Genomic DNA, 22,813 nt, shown 5'->3' on the forward strand with positions numbered 1-22,813 from the left:
TGTGGTAACAGTAGCTTATAGTAAAACTCATGATTTATTTCTCAGGTCTGTATTTATTACTAAAATAATCTCTTTCAAATAAAATTATTCTTTGTTTTTTTCCCTAGCCTTAACCATGCATACGTAACTCCATTGAAAATTGAAAATAAATGTGATTTCACATCCATTTTAACTAAAGTTAGAATCTTCAGTATGTCATCCTAGATTGCAAAACTTCTTTCTAATGGAAATGAAACTTAAATTAGTTTCTGGTACTTGTTAGTACTCCATCCAGTTGAGCTATTATGAGTGTTGCCACAAAATAGATTCTCTGCAGGAAAGCAGTGGACTCTGATATAATAAAAATCACCTGTTTTAAGGAAGGCCTAAATAATATAGATTATTTTCATTTGATATGTTTTTTTAAAATTATGAGCTGTTTTATGCCTTTCAAATTAGTAACCACTGCTTCCTGTCTCTTTTTACATACACTAGCATTCCCTCATTCTTAATCTTACTTTCACCCCAAACATCCCATTTTACTTTTGAACTTTCCTTGTACTCCCTATCCCCCTGCTACCACCACCCCAAAAAGTATTGGGATGGCCAAAGAGTTCCTTCAGTTTTTAAGTAAAAATAAGAATGCACATTTTTCATTTTCACCAAGAACTTTATTGAACAACGTATTCACTCTTTTGTTCCACTACCTTCTGCCATTTTTTCAGGCAGCTTCATAATTCCATCTTCCCAAAGCTTTATCTTTTTGAGCAAAGAACTGTTCCAGGTACCTTTTAGTCTTCCAGGGAATTGAAATTTTTTCCATTAAGAGAATTTTGTAAAGACCGAAGTAAGTAGAAATCCAAAGGTGCAGTGTCTGGTGAATGCGGCGGATGAATCAGAACTTCCCAGCCAAGCTCTAACAGTTTTTGCCTGGTCATCAAAGAAACACGTGGTGTTGTATTATCCTGATGGAAGATTATGCATTTTCTGTTGACTAATTCCGGACGCTTTGCCGATGAAAAGTGCTGCTTCCAGTTGGTCTAATTGGGAGCAGTCCTTATTGGAATTAATCTTTTGGCTTTCCGTAAGGAGCTCATAATAGAGGACTCCCTTCCATTCCCACCATGTTGAAGACCAGCCTTTGGTGTGGTTGGTGGTGGTTCATTTCGCTTGCCCCATGATCTCTTCCATTCCACATTATTGTACAGTATCCACTTTTCATCACCCATCACAATTTGTTTTAAAAATGGAACGTTTTCATTACATTTCAGTAGAGGATCCCATGCGGAAATACAGTTAAGAAGGTTTTTTTCACTTAACTTACGTGGAACCCAAACACCAAAGCGATTAACATAACCAAGCTGGTGCAAATGATTTTCAGTGCTTGATTTGGATATTTTGAGTATGTTGGCTATCTCCCACGTGGTATAGCGTTGATTGTTCTCAATTAATGTCTCAGTTTGATTGCTGTCAACTTCAACTGGTCTGCCTGACCGTGGAGCATCATCCAGCAAGAAATCCCCAGCACAAAACTTCGCAAACCACTGACACATTCCATCAGTCACAGCACCTTCTCCATACACTGCACAAATCTTTTTTTGCATTTTAGTTGCTTTTTTACCTTTCTTGAAATAATAAAGCATGATAGCGCTGAAAATTTTGCTTTTTTTCTTCCATCTTCGATATTAAAATGGCTACACAAAAATTCACCAGTTTTGATAAGTTTTTTTTTTTAAGTGCACACTGATACGACAGCTGTCACAATGCAGTCTAACAAAATTGTTTCAAATGAAGTTAAAGACAACTAAGGGCTACTAGAGCCATCTACGGAAAAACTGAACGAACTTTTTGGCCAACCCAGTAGATTGTGTTATCAAATCAAAAGGTGAGTGGACTTTCTGGGGAAAGGGGGAACAATTATTTTTTCTGTTTCTACTTCCTATCAATTCTAGCAAATAATACTTAGGAGTTCTAATTTCTTTCTAGTTAATTTCCTATAAGGTTTTCTCCCCTTTTTGGCCAAATAATAGTCTATCTTTCTCTACTAGGTTCATTTTGGTCATCATAATGCCTATTAGTCAAAGTATTTTAATGGTGGCTTTTTGTATATTTGCCATATCATTATTAGGATCAATAAGAGTTACCTATGTGCAACTTGAAGGCTAACTTCTGCCCACTTAAATTCTGTGTCACTGCTGAAGATTGTGATTATCAAAAGTTGTAGGTTGTCAGCTCAATGGAGGGAAATCTGTATTTCTCCCATAAAGCATCACATGTACAGTGTGTCAGCCCTCCGAGAGTCTAAATACTAGCCATCTGAGCTGTTGGACTATCTGGGAATATTCTTAAAGCACAGAAAAGTAAGAATCCCACCCAATTACTTTCTTACAGATAGACAGTCAGGTGGAGGTTATCATACATTTGTGTTGGGGAGCCCTCAACATTTGGATTTGGCCATGTCCTGCAGGACCTGATGACAGCGTACCTTGCAGGGAAGGAGAGTCGCTCCCAGATAGCCCTCACGAGTGGCCCTGGAGCAGGAAGTGGTGAAGCAGATCTTCCTGGTTTGGGAGGAACCTGAGGTGGACCTCTCGTCCTGAGTCTGGAAGGTAAATTTGTTGTTACCTGTAAATTATGGTTCTGCTAGTTCATGCTATGCCAATCCAGACTTTCAGAGGTATCCCTCCTGCCAGCAAGAGAAGACAGATGACTTGGATGAAGATGGCTCTCAAGCCCTGGGTCATTTAGTCTTCCACACTTAAGAATATTCATTTTAAATAAAAGGGCAGATATATCTATGAAATGATTTTATTATTTCAACACATTGAGCACATACTATGCAATGACTATGGTGCTCGTTTTTGTTTTTGTTTCTTCATTTTTTTTCTTAGAGTGAACCATATGGATTGGTTTAAGAGGGCCTAGCAGAACCACAACCTTACAGGCAAGAACAAATGTCACTTTCTGCTACTTTCTCCTATACCAATCCAGACTGTAGGGAGCAAAACATAACATCCCCCACTAAAGTGAGCATTAACTTTATTTTCTAAGTGAGCATATTGACACATTCTCTTTAGTAAAATGTGACCAGAAGTTATTTTCTCCAAACAGTTGTTAAGACTTAAAAAAAAAAAGTCAGTATGGCATTGTCACATCTAGCTCAAAAGGGAGTCAGTCCTATATGCCAAATTCATTTAGCAGTGTGCCCACCTAGCACACAACTTGTCAGCATAACCATGCTTCTTCCTTCTCAGTGAAAAATAAAGCCCATTCCACAAGATTTGGCAGCCAAACGAAGAGGAATGGATACCCTACCTTAATTTAATGCATACATTTCACTGCATCTGTCTGCTCTAATTGGTTCATCCTCACAGAAATTAACACATGGTCTTTGTGTTAATATATGGTAGCTTAATCTGTTACCTATCTTCTTTCCAGCCTCTCCTTTTCTAATCATATCTGCTGGCAATAGGGATGGCCCTACAGTCTAGAATGATATAGGGGGAGATAGCAGAACCTGAAGAGTCCATTCTTTCAATTTAAAAAAAGCAGAAAGAGGTAGTCATAATGGATGTATTATTTTTTTGCACAGCTCAGGAAGATAGTTATGTGTATCCTTCCAGAATTACAAATAGTTGAGATAGGACACTGTCTCCAAATGATTGAAGTATATTCATTGCTTGCTACTTTAAAAAATAGCCATAAGTTGATTCTGTGTTTGGTTTCGAGACTTATCCTCGTTCAGTGTTGTTTGACATTTTCTTCCTCTCCTTCAGAAATTCCTTAAACTATTGAGAGCATAAGGGTTGAGTACTGTTTTAAGCTAATCCTCTTGGGTTAGCATCCACCCAAGTATGAGCTGCCTTGCATAGAAGACATTTGCCCAGTGTTCAGATGGACTAGTTTGTGTGACTCTTGGATATCTTTGTTTAGTCATCTTTTAGCTTTGAAGCTATTTTGTCTTTTCCTGATTTGTTCATATTATCAGGTCTTTTATAACCTTACCTAATCCTTTTTTCTGTGATCAAGGTTCTAAATTGTATTTAACGAGGAGCTGATTATCAAGGACTGCAGAAACTGTTTGGTATTATCAGCATTTAAATTCCTATATTCATTTATTTGGTTTAGTTAACCATTGCTAAGTTCCAAATAATTGTAAACTGCCTCAAATTTAAGGATTAAAATATAATGGAAATTGTAATTTGAAAACATTAAATTTTGGAAAATCCCTTTATGGTATTCATTTAATAGGTTTTCTGTGTCCCCATCTTAACCATTTGTGTGGAGGCTATTTATTACCAGATCTAACACTGGAAGTTTTCTCTTTGTTTATGTTAATTCCTGTGTGAGAAATTTTGAAATAATAAATTCTTTAACAATTTACCATGGTACGATTCTCCAAAAACTCTTCAACTCCACCTTTCTAATAACTTTATCTGGTGCTTTTGCCACAGGTCAGTTGTAACAGACTATATTTCTATTCTATGAATTTAACTGAAGTTGAAAATATAGATAACTAAGTTTCATTTCTCTATGTTTCTGAAACCACATTGCTGATTGGAATTATCTTTCTTTCTGCTCTTTGACCAGATCTTTTAAAATTAGAGGTTAAGGTAAAGTACATTCATTCAGTTCATATTAAAAATAATGAATTTCTTAAATCAGCTTTTTCTTTTGAAACCTATCAAGTTTGTAATTTGGATTTTACAAAAATTGCTGCTCAAGTCTTGTTTTAGGGCAGTATTGAATTTTGAACTCGACTTGGATCTATTCTAATATATGTGAATTCTCTTCATCTTGAGCTTGTCCTTGACATCGGCTTTTTCCAAATAGAATTCTGTGACACAGGGAATAACAATTATATTTTTAGAGAAAAATGAATGAATTAAATGGTATTTTTAGTTTAATGTTCCCATGATTGATAGTAGTGCTTAATTTTGAATGTGTTTTAGGCTTTATTTAATAAGATGATAATTTAATAATTTTTATATGACAGGCACCTATGGGGACCTGCTGGGGTGATATCTCAGAAAATGTGAGAGTAGAAGTTCCCAATACAGACTGCAGCCTACCTACCAAAGTCTTCTGGATTGCTGGGATTGTAAAATTAGCAGGTGAAAAGCATGTGTAATAATTTACTTTAAAAATGTCAATTATATTTGTAACTTATAAGAAAGCATATTTGTAAATTTTCAAGTATTGCCAAATAAGTATGATGTAGGGCAGAGGTTAGCAAATTTTTTTCTGTAAAAGACCAAACAGTAAATATTTTCAGCTTTGTGAGCAATGCAGTCTCTGTCATAACCCTTTAACTCTACCATCATAGCATAGAGGCGGCCGAAGCAGTACATAAATGAATAGGCATGATTGTGTTCCAGTAAAACTTTATTTATTGTGATGTGTCGTAAAATATTATTTTACCTCTGATTTTTTTTCAGCTATTTAAAAATGTAAAAACCATTCTTAGATGGCAAACTAAAAAACATCAGGCAGTAGGCCAGATCTGTGGGCCATATATAGTTTTATATAGTTTACCAACCCCTGATAGAGGGAGATGCTTTGGAAAGTAACAGAAAAGTCGAAGTACTAAAAAAAAGTGATATGGTCCATAATATGAGAAGTAAACTAGTGATGAAACTTTCATCTATTTTGGGTACTACCTTTTTCTTCATTCCCACCTCTTCCAAGTACCCCAGCCCTTATTACGTTGTTGCTCATGAAGTAAACGCATTAGGTGTCTGCTGTGTTAGACACCGTGGGCAGGTGACATGCGGACGTATAAGATTTGTTTTTTTCAGCAAGCCCACATCTGCTAAATATTGAATACATTTTAACACAAGGTGCTTAGTGAGTGGTGCAGTAGGACACTGTAGTGCTTCAGAGGGAGAGCAGCCGCTGAGATGATAAAAGCTGTCCTGAGATTACTGGAAGAGGTATCTTACTCCTCCTCCTCTTTCTAGGCTTATCTCCAGCCATTCTCCCCCAGACACCCTGCGTATTGCTCCCTATGTACTGCTGATAGACTTAATTTACCTAAAAATGATCTCAATTCCATTTTTCTGTCTTTAGTGGCTTCTTTGTCCTTAAAGGATCAGGATGGTCAGCATTTACAGCTATTGATGAGTTTCACCATACACCACTGACCAGATTTTTTATTGTTCCCCAACATAAATGATCTGTTCTTGTGAGATTAGTTTTCCTCCTCTCTCATACAGCATGTTCTCTGTCACCTCCATGCCTTTACTCACTCTCACTCTCTCACTTAACCGTATTTAACCCAGTTCAGTTCCCACCTTTTCCTTGAAACATTTCCCCAGCTATATAAGCATTCTGTAAATGCTTGTATTATTCTCTACACCTTAATTGAAAACAGCGGTATATATATATTTTTTGCTTGATGTTTAAATCAGTTGCATTTAAATGGCTCTAAAGATCAGTGTATTTAATATCCAAGAATTATTTCTATCTTCCACCTGGTTTTACATTTCTGTTTTATCTAATTGCAACTTATATCTTATTTTAAGCCCCTTTAATGACATTTTAGAAGTGAGCCTGATATTGATGGTGAACCCAGAATCAGCAACAGTTAGCAAAGTCATGAGTTGTTCTGTGAATTATTGAATCTTAAAACTAAAAGTTTAATGCTATAAATTTTCATCATAAATATTAACACATGAAAATGCTGACTGAACTTAGCTCCCAGCCTGAAATACAAGTTTATTGGGCCTTTTTTATTCCACTAAAGGCCTTAAATTAAACCTTAATCTATTATCAATACAAGGTTTATTAAATTATAAACAATATATATCATATACTATTTGTTCTTTTCAGGAAATAATTCTTCCGATTTGTTTAGTACATATAGATTTTAAGTGATTTCACATACTTTTATTTGTGTTTATTGAACTTCTTTACCTCGCATTTTCAAATCTTATTTCCAAATAAACAAGACAGAAAAGTTTAGGCTCTTAAGGGAGCCACATCCAAATTATCCAAAAATAATTTGGTCACCTGATCACTTGGATAAAGCAGTTTCTTTGAAATGTACTTTAACTGGATTTCTGTGACTAAACAAGGTTATACTAACTTACCAGAGTCTTCTTTATTTCCAAAACTACACATTCTAATAGAACTTTCCCACCCCTCTTTTCACTGAGAATTTCTTTGCTAGAATTTAAGAAACTATGGGTCAAGTTGAAATATATTCAGAGGAGTAAGCCATGCTCTGAAAACAGTTGAACTAATTACATTGTTCAGATAGTCCTCGAAGTTTCATCTGTGCCATTAGTGACAGCAGGCTCTGGGAACTTGTTATAAATGCAGATTCTCAGGCTCACCCAAGATCTACGAAATCTGGAGCTCGGGGGTGTGAGGCCCAGCTATCTGTCTGTTCACAAGCCCTGCACATGAATCTGTTTCAGGTGCTCACTGACATTTGACAACCACTACCAGCAGCTGTATCCTGTTTTATTTCATTTGGTTTTCTTATTATGCGGCAATTGCTTTGTTGGTTTCAGGCTACAATGCCCTTTTAAGATATGAAGGATTTGAAAATGACTCTGGTCTGGACTTCTGGTGCAATATATGTGGTTCTGATATCCATCCAGTTGGTTGGTGTGCAGCCAGTGGAAAACCTCTTGTCCCTCCTAGAAGTGAGTAGCTTCTTTACCCTTACTGTAGAGTAAGTATTTGCACTTTAATGCAGTTTTACACTTAGTAACATTAAAGTGACATAGAAATTAAAATAATATTTTTTGGTTTCAAGTAACTTATTTGCTAGCAAGACATGCTTATTTTCCCTATTTTTGTTACTCTTCTTGAGAACTTTAATTGCAGGGAAATGTGTTATTTTTTTTTTAACAGCTTATGAAGCAATTCTATTCTTTGCTAAAGTGTAACTGGTTATTTCTTTTGTTTTAGCTATTCAGCATAAGTATACAAACTGGAAAGCTTTTCTAGTGAAACGACTTACTGGTGCCAAAACACTTCCTCCCGATTTCTCACAAAAGGTAAAGACAGGATCTTAGAAATGACTGAAGTGGCAAATGAGAACTCTAAAAAATGGAGTAACTTCGAAGTTTTTTAAGGAATTGTTTCAATTAGTGAGTCAGATGACCTATGTTAACTATCAAGTGCGCTCGGTATTTTTATAGTACAATACTAAAATTATTTGTAGACCTTTGTCATGAATTCCCAACAGTTCTGCTTTTGTTTCAAGGTTTCAGAGAGCATGCAGTATCCTTTCAAACCTTGCATGAGAGTAGAAGTGGTTGACAAGAGGCATTTGTGTCGAACACGAGTGGCAGTGGTGGAAAGTGTAATTGGAGGAAGATTAAGACTAGTGTATGAAGAGAGTGAAGATAGAACAGATGACTTCTGGTGCCATATGCACAGCCCATTAATCCATCATATCGGTTGGTCTCGAAGCATAGGCCATCGATTCAAAAGATCTGGTAAGCACCTGTCACGAGAACTCCTGTTGAAAATATCACTGAGGCTAAATTGTACTACTTGGTTATTTTTCTCTGCAGAATGGCATAGATCAGAACTAGTTGCCGGGGCTGCTTATTCTACCTTAAATAGGAAAGTTTCACACCAGGGTATTAATGTCCTAACAATTCTTTTATATTCCTTCCACTTGTGCTCAAGTAAAAAATAATGCACTTTTGGGGCTTCCCTGGTGGCGCAGTGGTTGGAAGTCCGCCCACCGATGCAGGGGACACGGGTTCGTGCCCCGGTCCGGGAAGATCCCACATGCCGCAGAGCAGTTGGGCCCGTGAGCCATGGCCGCTGAGCCTGCACGTCCAGAGCCTGTGCTCGGCAACGGGAGAGGCCACAACAGTGAGAGGCCCGCGTACCACAAAAAATAATAATAATAATAATGCACTTTTGGTCACAACTACATTTGTTTTCTTACACCTTTTTATCCAGCCTGTTTGAAAGAACTAAAGATAGCCTTTCCCTTTCCATTCAATTTTAGATGAAATAGTGAAATTAAATGTGGTTAGACTTAATACTAAACACATTAAAACGTACTTTTTAAAGTTGTAATTCCCTAACTAGGGAATTTCCAGCATTCTGATTGGCTGAATAACAGCACATGTACTCTAAAGAGAGAAAGATTTTTAAAGAATATTATTCACCATAAATGTCGAAGGCATGTATTTTTGCCATGTTTTAGAGTATACATACCTTGTGAGTTTGTAACCTTCAAAGAAATGTGGTTTTTGGTCTTCTCAAAAATGCTGACAGATTAGTATGTAACTTTTCCTTGTAGATATTACAAAGAAACAAGATGGACATTTTGATACACCACCACATTTATTTGCTAAGGTAAGAAGTTTTTATAAGAACCCTCATTTGTAAATTAGGTTTGAAAGAGGGTTGTGGGTTTCTTCCTAATATTATGGAAATCGTAATTACATATGTTCACCTAAAAGGATTAAGACCTTGTAATCCCTATGTGTCACAACTGTTGATTATAATTATTCTTCAATTCTATTTGCCTGAATTCTCTCTATTCCCTAATGGAAGTTTGAGTTACAATATTAGGTAGGTAGGAGAAGACACTTGGTATTTTCATCTGGTAAACTTTTTCAACTTGGTATTATTATAATTATTAAACTGATAACACTTGTGACAGTAGCTGTACTTTATGTAATTCTTTAGGTAAAAGAAGTAGACCAGAGTGGGGAATGGTTCAAGGAAGGAATGAAATTGGAAGCTATAGACCCATTAAATCTTTCCACCATATGTGTTGCGACCATTAGAAAGGTAAGAGAATAGGTTTTAAAGTATAGAAACAATGCAGTTACAGGAACTAGGTTTCAGGTAGCAGGAGAAGGAGGCCCCTAACGTGTTCATTGTGACATAAAATGTGTGCAGCTGCATCTTCCCTGGGGAGAATGGTACTAATAATTTCAAAAGGAATTTGAATTCTCTTAGGAGCTTTTCTTTGTATATATCTTGTTGTCAAGATTGTTATCTTGAGTCTGCTACCTTTATTTTATGGCAGTATATCCTTAAGTTAGAGGAGGAATATTTATTTAACTTACTTCCTGGTCAAAGCTTGTCCAGCGTAGAATTTGTAACAAGGCCAAGTTTATCTTCAGTTTACTACGTTTCCTTTGTGTGCTTTTTTTTCCCCCTTTTAGTAGTACTTTACTTCTTTTCTCTTTTTTCCTCTCTTCTGAAACTGTTTTTATAAAAAGATGTAGAAGAGTGGTTCTCAATTCTCAGTAGGCATCAGAATCTCCTGGGGAACAAAAAAAATACCATTGACTAGGCCTCTTCCCCGACCCCGCACCCCCATTCTGATTTAATCAGTCTGGTTTGGGGCCCTAGCATTGGTTTTTTTCTTTTTTTTTTTTTTTTTGCTGTACGCGGGCCTCTCACTGCTGTGGCCTCTCCCGTTGCGGAGCACAGGCTCCGGACACACAGGCTCAGCGGCCATGGCTCGCGGGCCCAGCCGCTCCGCGGCATGTGGGATCCTCCGGGATCGGGGCACGAACCCGCGTCCCCTGCATCGGCAGGCGGACTCTCAACCACTGCGCCACCAGGGAGGCCCTCTTTTTTTTTTTTTTTTTTTTTTAAGTCTCCAGGTGATTCTCAGGTACAACCAAGGTTAAGAACCATTGATCCAGAATCTGCTTACGTAAAGGTGTAACTAAATTGTGATTTGCATTTCAACACAGTTTTTAAGCCTTAAGCCAGAAGAATTAAAAACAGTTGTGATGGCTGCCATGTCCCAAACACTTGCGTTCAGGTCACACGGCTGGACCAGACAGGCTCCAAACCTTGTTGTTCTTCTTCACCTGACTAGTGATCCAAACCACCTGGTACTATTTAAAACATAGATTTCCATGACCTACTCCAGACCTACTCAATCAGAATCACAAGAATTATTGCCCAGATATCTGTATTTGTTTAAAAAATAAAGAAAATTAAAAGTTCTCTCGGTAATTCTGAAAATCAGCCAGGCTTGGGAACCAGCACCATGCTCTATGTGAAAGGAAAAAAAGTGTCCAGCGAGTAGAATACCCAGCTTCACTCAGAAAATACTTTATGAATTCTTGCCATGCTAGGTTTGGTTTGGACTTTAAGAAGCTTACAGTCTTGTAGAACAAGATAAGATGTATGAAAATAAGTTTAACATACAAGATCAACTATGATTTAAGAAAGGTACAAGTACTGTTGGAATTCAAATAAAGAAGAGGTCACATCTTCTCAGAGGAATCAGGGCAAGCTTTATGGAAGAGAGGACATTTGAAAACTTTGTCTTGAAGGATGGGAAAAACTCTGCCAAGCAGAGATGCAGGAGGAAATTGTGTCATGGAAAGTGAATATGCACAAAAGCATCAAGAGTGCAAAGAAAGTACAGGTCACATTTAGGAAATGGAGAGTGGTTCACACACAGTACACATCAAACAAGTTGCTTTGAATATTCTGGACCAGGCTTTTTGTTTATAAGGAACAGAAACCCGCTCAAGTGAGCTCTAGGAAAGTTACTCTAAGGTTGCAATGGGCACGCTCACAGACATGCAAGGACACAGGGATGAGACCTGGGAAGGCATAAACTCAGTGTTATCCTCCACCTCTCGGGGGCCTCTTTATTCCACGCGTGCTCTGTGTCTGCACCACTCTTCTTTCACTCTTTCTCTGTTGGTGTCCTGCTCACTCAGTCTGCACGTGGTAGTCCCTGTCCCTGTCTGTATCACAACCTTTCAGTGCCAGCTCCAGCTGATGGCTTGACTACTATCTCTGTGTCTGTTCATTCTAATTACTGAGAGAGAATCTAAACAACTGAGCCCAGCCTTTGGCCTGGGCCTCTGAAGGTTGAATACTAACCCCTCCAGTCAGCTGTATTTAGAAAGGGAGAAAAGAACCCATGTGAGTGGAGATAGTCCTTTCCAGAGGTCTTAGAGCTGTTAAGGTTGAAGAGAAAGTTAGTATACATATCCAATATAGTAGAAATAACTAGGAGAAAGGAACCTGCAGGCAAAGACAAAAAGATGATGTGGAATTAGATTATGCAGTCTTTAATGCTTGGTCAGGCTGTCTGAGTTTTCTTTATGAACAGGATAAGTCGGTAAAGTTTTCTGGAATGAACAGAGGTCATACCAAAGGAAAGTTTAACTGTGTCAGAGAGGAGTTGTCCATGAAGGAAGGCTGAAAGCAATGACATCAAACAACATAATGGAGAGAGAGTTAGTTAATGGCCAGGATAAAGGGACTGAATGTTTAGGGAGAGCTATGGGGACCCAGTGACTGATTGCCTTTGAAAGGAGCAGGAGAAGGAAGTTGTTGGTTTGATGCCCTGTACTAACTCTCAGAGAATATGTTCAGCATGCAGGTAAAATGCAGGACTGAGACACTGGGAGGGTGACAAACTCATGATAAAACTTGAGAAATTGTTGGCATAAAAGTCAACCATTGAAGAGTGTAGTGGATGCCATCATGAAAACAAAAGAAAAGGGCTAAAATCAGAAACGAGCTGGAGGTGAAAGGGTGGCCACCAAAATAATGTGAAGGAATGAACACAGAGGTGAGAAGATGGACCAGTAGACTGTAATGTAATGAGAGTATGGGATTAAATGTTTCAAAAAATTGAGTAGTCCACTGGTATGGGATACTGTAAGGGAGGCTGAAGTGTTGGAAAAAAGGCACTGGATTTGACAAGCTAGGAGGTCATCGGTGAATTTAGCAGTTTAGTAGGGTCAGGACAGAAGTCAGACTTCAAGGAGTTACATAGTATATAACCTGAATTGAGTCTCTGGGTGAAGAGTATATAGGAATTTATTGTACTATTCTTGTATCTTTTCTGTAAGTGTGAACTGTTTGAAAATAAAATATTTTTAATGTAATGGGAATTGGGAGACATTAGAGTATAAGAGATGGTGTTTTAGGAGCAAGGTACCAGTGACAATAGGTCAAGATGGAGAAGTTTGTCTTGAGGGGCAAAGAAAGGACTACTACTTACAACAATCTGAGGTGCAAAGGATGGACTGTGAGGCCCCTCACGTAGTTTCTGTGATAGAGGAGCACGATCATCCAGAGCATGAGAGAGGTAAAGCTGGAGCTTGAGGAAGGTAGAAAAGGTTTAGAAAAACTTCTCTATGTGATAAATCAGAAGGAAATAAAGTTATTACTGAGTAAGATTTAAAGCTTAGCTGAGACTAGATAGTTAAATTGTAAAAGAGCACTCAGCCTTGGCCATTGGCAGAGGGACTGTTTTCCCTAGACCTCTGAAATCACTTCTGTGTAACCATGCTGTTATTTCTGGTACACACTAGGACTTACACAGATGTTTTTCATTATAATTTCAGTTATTTAAGGTAATTAAATAAACATTTTTCACTTTTAAGAGATCTTTATGTAATAGATTTTCCTTTCTTTTAGAATGTCACTAAAAGGATCATTTTTATAATAGTGGTACCTAATTTTTTTTTTACATCTTTATTGGAGTATAATTGCTTTACAATGTGTGTTTCTGCTGTACAACAAAGTGAATCAGCTATATGTATACATATATCCCCATATCCCCTCCCTCTTGAGCCTCCCACCCTCCCTATCCCACGCCTCTAGGTGGTCACAAAGCATCGAGCTGATCTCCCTGTGCTATGCAGCAGCCTCCCACTAGCCATCCATTTTACATTTGGTAGTGTATATATGTCACTGCTACTCTCTCACTTCGTCCCAGCTTCCCCTTCCCCCCACCTCCATGTCCTGAAGTCCATTCTCTACGTCTGCATCTTTATTCCTGCCCTGCCACTAGGTTCATCAGTACCATTTTTTTTTTCCATATATGTGCATTAGCATCCGGTATTTGTTTTCCTCTCTCTGACTTACTTCATTGTGTATGACAGACTCTAGGTCCATCCACCTCACTACAAATAACTCAGTTTTGTTCCTTTTTATGGCTGAGTAATATTCCATTGTATATATGTGCCACAACTTCTTTATCCATTCATCTGTCAGTGGATATTTAGGTTGCTTCCATGTCCTGGCTGTTGTAAATAGTGCTGCAGTGAACATTGTGGGTACCTAATTTTAAATACTTGGAATTCTGTTAATTTAAAAGGTGCTGGCTGATGGATTCCTGATGATTGGGATCGATGGCTCAGAAGCAGCAGATGGATCTGACTGGTTCTGTTATCATGCAACCTCCCCTTCTATTTTCCCTGTTGGTTTCTGTGAAATTAACATGATTGAACTTACTCCACCCAGAGGTACTTCTTCCTAATATATACACTGGGTTTTCATCCTAGCTTTCCTTTTACATGGTACCAGTTTACAACATATACCACAACCCTAGATTTCTTGCTGTATGAAAATATAGTATGTGTGTATATGTATATATAAACATATGCGTACAAAACAAGAGCTGGGGGTGCTCTGAAAACATAAAGAACTGTATCCTAGGTAGCTTTAATAAATTACATTGGTGTAGAATTTTCCCTCAGCATCTGTACATTTTATAATAAGAATTGGTATTCTCAAGCCCTGTTGAGATGTTGATGTAGGCTCAAAGAGCTACTGCATACATGAACTTTTAAAAAAAATAGGTACTTTAGCCTTTGAGAGAAAGCAAGTTTTCATCTTTAGATTACCATATGAGGGAATAATTCCCTGGCGGTCCAGTGGTTAGGACTCGGGGCTTTCACTGCCGAGGCCCTGGTTCGATCCCTGGTCGGGGAAGTAAGATCCCACAAGCCAAGCGGTGTGGCCAAAAAAAACTAAAAAATAAAAATGATTACCATGTGACTTTTTAAAAGAGTACATACGCTTAAATAGCTCATATGGCTTAACCAGTGACTTTCCTAATTTCAATATCTGAGCCTTGGATTTTTCTCTTAAGAAGGAGAAAAGCCAAAACAGAAGACTATAAAAATAGTATTTGCCCAGCCAGTGTTCTTTCTTACAAAGAAAGAAAAATACTACTGAAAAAATATTAAATATTAGACTGTTCTAAGCCTAGGATTAAAAAGCAAAAGTCTATAGTTCTTACACACTGAGGAGAGGAGAGTTACTTTGGCATTAGAATAAATGGGCGCACCTGTTTCTGCCTAGAAAAAGAAAAATATCCATATAACAGGGAGGAACTATTGTCCTGTACAGCATTAGCACTTGAGATTGTAGTGTGCACTGAATTACTTTATATCTACATTTTAATATTACACTAATTTTAGGTGAACTCCTAGTTAAACCAGTTGTGTTTTTCAGGTTACACAAAACTTCCTTTTAAATGGTTTGACTACCTCAGGGAAACTGGCTCCATTGCAGCACCAGTAAAACTATTTAATAAGGTAAATTTAAAAGATCGCATAATACTTATGTGGATTTTTTTTGATGCTTCACAAATGCAAATCATTGTTGATCAAAATGTCTTTGCCTTATGTTAGAATTTCTTAGTGGAGATTAATATAAACAAATATAGATTAGTAAAACAATGTACGTATTTCCTTTACATAGGTATTGAAGCTTGTTTCCAAACTTTGTTTCACTTTTAATCTGAGTAAAATAGGAATGAATACGTTTCCTAACTAGTTCTTACATGCTTCACCTTCCTATGTTTCAGTAATTAATTATTTGGGATTTTTTGGGTCTAAGTTGTTAATTGGTTATGTTACTTCTCTTTTGTCTTTCTTAGTGTTAGTAGAGTTATACATTCTTCTTTTCACCAGTGTTAATATTTTGCTTCTCGATGTTAGGATGTTCCAAATCACGGATTTCGTGTAGGAATGAAATTAGAAGCAGTAGATCTCATGGAGCCACGATTAATATGTGTAGCCACAGTAACTCGAATTATTCATCGTCTCTTGAGGATACATTTTGATGGATGGGAAGAAGAATATGATCAGTGGGTAGACTGTGAATCCCCTGACCTCTATCCTGTAGGGTGGTGTCAATTAACTGGATATCAACTACAGCCTCCAGCATCACAGTGTAAGTTGGTATACAGAAAAGGTGTCCTTTTGTAAAAATCAGCAATTCTCCGAGGACTATCTCACATAAATCATCTTGTGAGCTCACAGGACAAGAATATACCTATGTCTGATTGGTTGCCAGGTAAGATCTTAAGACTCAACAACAATATCACAGAATCAGACCATGTGTACCATGGCATTGTGAACTCAATAGTCAGTTGTTTAATGACTATAGAAACACAACATTAAGAGCACTCACCAAATTAAGCTAGACTTCCTTTGATGAGTTTAAAGTTATAGGCTAAAATTTAGTGATATATAATAAGTGCTTATTGAATAAATAATGGAATCTGGTATTGAGCTTCATGGTTTTGCAGGAACAAGTACCCTTATTTTCAAAGCATCGTGTACTTTTATAAACGTCATGGTTTTGGTGAAGATAGTTCATCTAAGTTGTATCTAGAGTTGTAAGCAATTATTTGATACCAATTTTCTCTTATTTTTTAGCATCAAGAGAAAGCCAATCAGGTTCATCAAAACAGAAGAAAAAAACTAAGTCCCAGCAATACAAAGGACATAAGAAAAGTGGGTCACCACGTGGTGTTTATATACATTTCCTAACTTGTCAGCCAACTGGGGTCTTGGTATTGTTGCACAGAAATGGTATCCCTTGTGAGAGCTGATAACTGTGCATTCTGTATTATGCTTAAAGGTGCAGTATGCCATAAAAGGCAAACCTTTTCAATAATGAGAAGCACTTACCTTTGATTGACAGGAAAAATTATTACCATAATATTTGATATACGGTAAAGAATAGAGTCTGTGAATGATTCTTGAAGTAATATGTAAACCTTCTGAAAATTAATCCTTTTTTTAAATTTTTTATTTAAAAAACTGTAAAAGCAGATGCTCGATGCTTACAGTAGACTTGGAGACTAATAAACCCATCCTTCTTATAAACCAAAACTCTCTTTCTAGAATGATACTTGTAAGAAATTGAAGTTAAAAAAAAAAAAGAAAAGAAATTCAAGTTGATAGCTAACACAATCAGGCTTAAGAAAATCTTTTTCAATATGCTGTCTATATTATATTTTACCTTACAATGAATGATTACTGATATTAATAGCCAAAATAATATAAAATATATTGATAGCTCTGATTCTTTTAAAATCTCCCTCCTCCACCCCATAGAAAACTACAGATTTTTCTCTTCATGAAACCTGTCATGGAATATTTCATTCTCAGATAAGATTATTTTTACTTAAAGATTTTTTTTAAAGTAAAAAGTATATTAGAGGATTAAAACTAAAACAGATTTTTGCAACTGACTTGCCATATGTTCAAGTAAGTGCTAATCTGTCTCATTAACAACCAAGAGACTGAAATGGTGTGGAGAATCAAATACACCTTCACACGTTTGATTATAGTTGATGTTAATTGTTTTTTCAGTGGAGACTTCTAGCAACCACTGCAGTGGTGCTTTCGTTTCCTCCCCACGTGAAACCCAAGTCAGCCTCACAATAGTGATAACCATCAGGCCTGTCTCTTACCCTCTCTTTTATATTATGGACATAAGCCTCCCACAGACCAAAAATTATTTTGCTAACTGGCTGCTTACCGTGTTTGATATTCACCTAAAAGAACTCTAGAGAACATTGCCAGACCAGGTAGATCAAAGTGATTTCCCACTTACCTGGAACTGATTAGCAAGAAGTCATGTAGTAACTTCATGTCAGTGGACTAACCATAGCAGACGTGATCACTAAGCTTTCTCTAAGACAGGCTGCTTTGGCTTGTCTTTTCACTTTTTATTTATTATTATTATGAGATTTCAGAATTTTCTTTGCAATGTGTCGAATTTAAGAATGCTTTTTATTAGTGACTTTATGACATTTTTTAGGACGAATTTCTGAGCATTGTATACACAGTTCACATACCTCCTCAGTGTGACACCTACATGATTTGTTTATGGTTTATGGGACTTAATTATTTTGAGTTAATGGGCTGGGGACATGGGAAGAAATGTGAAATTAATGAAGTGATGATATCACTATCCCAGTTTTTAGTGACATTTAACGTTATCAGATTTCTGGATTGGCTGAAGAAATGAATTTAGCTAAAAATATAATTTGTTCTTTAACATTTTAATAACTCTTAGTATTATGACATCATCTCTAATGCCTTTTTTTAAAATTTATTTATTTTATTTATTTTTGGCTGTGTCGGGTCTTCATTGCCGTGCGCGGGCTTTCTCTAGTTGCGGCGAGCAGGGGACTACTCTTGGTTGCAGTGCGCAGGCTTCTCATTGCAGTGGCTTCTCTTGTTGTGGATCACAGGCTCTAGGCGCACAGGCTTCAGTAGTTGTGGCACGCGGGCTCAGTAGTTGTGGCTCGCGGGCTCTAGAGCACAGGCTCAGTAGTTGGGGCACACGGGCTTACTTGCTACACGGCTTGTGGGATCTTCCTGGACCAGGGATCGAACCCATGGCCCCTGCATTGCCAGGTGGATTCTTAACCACTGTGCCACCAGGCAAGTCCCTCTAATGCCTTTAAATTGTCCTTTGGACATAAGAAAGAAAAGAACTAGGGACTCACAGTCCCTTATTAGAAATCCTAGAGACCAAATGTGTTTTGGAATTTAGAAATTTTTGGATTTTAGAAAAGAAGTACAGTGTGTGTAGCATATATTATGTAACACCCCTTGCAGACTCTGCAGCATTTTTTTTCTTTTTTTTTTTTTTTAGCGGTACGCGGGCCTCTCACTCCTGTGGTCCCTCCCGTTGCGGAGCACAGGCTCTGGACGCACAGGCTCAGCGGCCATGGCTCAGGGGCCCAGCCGCTCCACGGCATGTGGGATCCTCCCGGACCAGGGCATGAACCCGTGTCCCCTGCATCGGCAGGTGGACTCTCAACCACTGCGCCACCAGGGAAGCCCCATCTGCAGCATTTTTTGAAGCAAAATATATATAAACAGTTACATTTAATGGGCCAAATAAAGATTATAAATAGTATCACCAAGTGAGGTTTGATTTTGTTGCCAAAGTTTTGCCAAAAAAAACCTTTGAATTTTGGAATTGAGGATAAGGAATTGTAGTGCTTTGTGAATGAAGAAGCAATCTTCATTGTAAGGACACTGTTCCTTTTATTTTTTCACATTACTCAGCAAATAATTTCTTAGAAATTTTTTCCACACAACTTTACTTGCCAAAATAAGAAAAGAGGTTGGGGTCCAGGAACCTAACTCATCCATTGCATGCAGATTTATATCAGTCAGATAGGCCACAAAACCTTTTATTTGTTTTTAAGTTTGTCTACAGATTATTATATTCTGGCTCTGTTGTTTCATCTTATGGCTCTTTGATCTTTTTGTACCTAAAATCATCCATCAGTGTGTTCTTTGGTAAGGCTTATTTTTTACAGAACTAGACACTAGATTGGCTTTCTCTAGTTGCGGCAAGCTGGGGACTACTCTTCATTGTGGTGCGCGGGTTCTAGCCTATTTTTTAATTAGCTGTGTTCATGCTGCAAAGGGATAACTATTAACTAGTGCTTCTGAAAAATAAGGGTGATGTTCTGTCGAGGGAATCATATAGACTGTTGTGTGCACATGATCTGTCCAATCTGAAAAGCCTTTTTTTCCTCAAGGCTTAGTAATCCTAGAGCAGGAAAACCAGCGCTAATTTCTGTACCATCTTCAGGGGCTATTGTAAGTAGTAGAGAGTTGGAGATTCTCCTTGCATTTTTACCTCCAAGTGTGTAGTACATTAGACTTTTTCGTCTAAATGAATGCTGCAAGTGATTTTGGTTTGGCAGTTGAGAGTTGAATGTGTACGCACAGGAGCTTGGTTTCCAGATCATTTTACATAAGAATACTGTCTAACTTAGATTTGTCTTTTAGTTCTGATTTTGCAAAGGATAATTTCTGATTGCTCTTGCCTGAGTCATTTGTAAACTCTGGAAGAAAACATATAATTTATAGTCACAAAGATATGTAAGTATCCTTCAGCTTTCAATCAAATTAATGCAGTATGTTTGGTTGTTCAGTATTTACAAAGCTTATTTTTTTGTTGTTGGTAAAAGCATTGTGTAAGTCTTTGAAAGCTTATGTGTGCTTATGATACCGTAACCAAAGGGTGTTTCAAAAGAAACTAGATTGCCGAAGAACTTGCAGGCAACAAACATTTAAATTTTAGAACTGCTTTTCAGAATAAGAATTATAATTGTTTTCTAAAAGAGTGAATTATAAACCGAAAGTTAGGGGAGCACATTTCATATCAGTAAAATCCTGCCACTCGTACAATTCATTAATTAAACTGTTTGATTTCTCCCTGAAGGACAGTGTGTGTTTGGGCTTATATGGGCAGTGAAATGCCTACAAGTAGGGTTTTAGAACCCTCTCTGCCATTGGATTGTCAGTCCCCCTCAAACTAAAATTTTTTTGAAGGTAATTAGCCAGCTATTCTCCACACTCGATGCTCTCTGTAGTTCATTTTGCGTTGTTTTGTTTTAAATTGATTAGAGAGTCAAGAACCAGGATTACCAGACTCTGAGAAACTAGAAATAATCTCCCCCATCATCCACTCCCCAACACACACACACACACACCTTGTTTTCAGAAATACAAACCTTGCATAGTTGTTTTTCTTTTCAAAGTATCCTGTGCAGCACAACCTTTCCTAGTTATGATGCAGTTTTCTTACCACACATGTAAGTAAAAGCTTACTTTAGTTTAACTTGATATTTAGAGAGGAAGATGCCAGTTGGGAAGAAGCCTGTCAGTTTGTCGAGCCTGCCTATGACAGGTTGGGTACAGAGGAGCTTTTCTGGTGGTGAAGAGTTGACTCCCCCTCTATATCGAGCCCTTCCAGCACAGAGAGCCCCGGAGGTCTTCCCACCTCCCCGCACTAGCCGAGAGTTCAGTCCCAGCCTCAAAACAGGTAAATTGGTCACATCCGCACCTCAGGTACTGCAGAGGGTCAAAGTTTGGGTTAGGGTGGTGGGAGACAGAAGCATGGTCTGGCACGACAGATGCTGACATTAAATTTTTCTTTTTCTTTCAACTAAAAAATTCATTTTCATTAGTCTTTGGTAGTCACTTCACTAAAATGAATAATCAGGGAAGGATTTTTGTTTTGTTACAAGCCACTTTTGAGCTTCAAATTCGGGTAAAGCTGTGATTTCAGTTTATGTGATTTCAGATTTTTGTTTTGTGACAAGCCACTTTTGAGCTTCAAATTCGGGTAAAGCTGTGATTTCAGTTTATGGAATTGTGAGACAACTTGTACTGTTTCATGGTTTCGTTAAAATGGTTGAACATTTTGCATTGCAGAATTCTACGTGACTTGACCTGCGGGAGAAGTATGCCATAAGGGAGCAATCTGATTAATCAGATCCAAAAATGAGGCTTTGTTCATAGCACTCCATAGCGTCTCATTCAGTAGACAGGATGTGTATTGTATTCCTGTGTCATTTTAGTTCTGGTAGTAACATTTACCATAATCTTAGTTGAATAACATGAATTTGGAAATATAACACCTGTATAATTTTGGTATTGAATTTGAGTGAAATTTATTTCTATAATTTCATGTTTATATATGTACAGTGATTAAGTAAGTAAATGACATTTAATTTGAGTTGAATTGGTTAGGCTAAGCTGGTAGAGTATAAGGAAGACTGCCCTTTGTAAATGCTAAGAACAAACATGTTACCGTAGAATGTCAGAGGCTTCACTTGCATATGATGAATCTTAGACGTGAGTACAGATCAAATAGCCCCAAAGCCAAAGTTGTATCTACCTTGGCTTATATTCTGCCATATCCTAACTATTGCTTTTAAACAATTTTTTATCTAATTTGCAGTCTTTAAAATGCCTTTTATATGTTGAAAACCATGATGGGACTTAGTACCTAGCTCTATTTTCTTCTCATTCCTCTGTTTGCTAGTATTTTTGCACCTGAAGTTGTCATCAGCCTTTTTTTTTCCATTTTAAAATGTGTTCTTTAGTTTTTGCCTTCTTAAACAGTGTATTAGGTGATCTTGATCCTTCCTAGTCTGTTTCTCTGAAGATCACTCATATCTTTATATCTAGAGAAAATTACTATACCTCTCTTGTATAAGAAATGGATTAGGACTGCAAATGCAAGTTTACCTGCTCTTTTATGGAAATACCTTCAAATGTCTAAAGAGCCTTTCAACTTCTTTTCTTGTCTTTGTAACTTTTTTCTTTTTGTACTTGTTATTATGAAAGTTTTCTGTAACCTAAGTGATTAACTATAGATAATATTGTGAGCTCTGAATATGTTTGAATTTTTATTGCATTTTAGATGTATTTTCTTTAAGCATTAGACTGATTTTGAAGGCGTGTGTCACGTTTTGTGAGGGAACTTGACTCTCAGGATTGGCAAAACCCAGGAACTTGGAGTAGGCATACAGGATGGAACCCACAAAGCCTCCTAAGTGACTTCCCTTTCCACTAGTGTCTATTGTGTGTGTCTTCTGAGCTAGGGGCACATCTTGTGGGATTTAATGTGATTTTACTGTGGTGAAACTATGTAGGGACGACGTTGCTGTCTTAACTCTCTGAAAGCTATGATTTGTTTAGCTATTGAGAGAATTTATTATTTATGGACTGCTAACTAGGAAAATGTGATTTCTGTTAGATTGTCTTCTGAAATGTTAGTGATTAAAGTCAGCAAAGTAACTTCCTTTTAAAAACAGAACCAAGAAAATGCATTTGTGTAGAAAGTGACATCAGCCACAGGATCTATTTTATTTCATCCATCATTCATTGAGAATAAGGCCTGTAAGGGAGAAATGATTAGTGTGAAGATACCAGACAGGCTTTATTTTAGGTTCCTTAAAAACACTGAAACTTTGCATTAGAACATTACACACCTGAGTGACTGTTTC

At 37.4% G+C, this 22,813-nt stretch overlaps 1 protein-coding gene across 8 annotated transcripts in view; it reads left to right on the forward strand.

Annotated features, from left to right (window-relative positions):
• The window catches only part of MBTD1 (mbt domain containing 1), a 64,200-nt gene that overhangs the window by 36,534 nt on the left and 4,853 nt on the right, over positions 1-22,813 (forward strand). For all 8 annotated transcript variants that reach the window (XM_060080963.1, XM_060080964.1, XM_060080962.1 and 5 more), the window contains 10 exons: positions 4,976-5,093; positions 7,497-7,631; positions 7,900-7,988; positions 8,198-8,432; positions 9,257-9,312; positions 9,649-9,753; positions 14,060-14,207; positions 15,202-15,284; positions 15,690-15,924; positions 16,413-16,490. In XM_060080963.1, coding sequence (XP_059936946.1) covers positions 4,976-5,093; positions 7,497-7,631; positions 7,900-7,988; positions 8,198-8,432; positions 9,257-9,312; positions 9,649-9,753; positions 14,060-14,207; positions 15,202-15,284; positions 15,690-15,924; positions 16,413-16,490 — 1,282 coding nt within the window. The remainder of the gene's footprint in view (positions 1-4,975; positions 5,094-7,496; positions 7,632-7,899; positions 7,989-8,197; positions 8,433-9,256; positions 9,313-9,648; positions 9,754-14,059; positions 14,208-15,201; positions 15,285-15,689; positions 15,925-16,412; positions 16,491-22,813) is intronic.

Source organism: Mesoplodon densirostris, chromosome 18 (genome assembly GCF_025265405.1).
Source record: "Mesoplodon densirostris isolate mMesDen1 chromosome 18, mMesDen1 primary haplotype, whole genome shotgun sequence".
Lineage (NCBI taxonomy): Eukaryota > Metazoa > Chordata > Mammalia > Artiodactyla > Ziphiidae > Mesoplodon > Mesoplodon densirostris.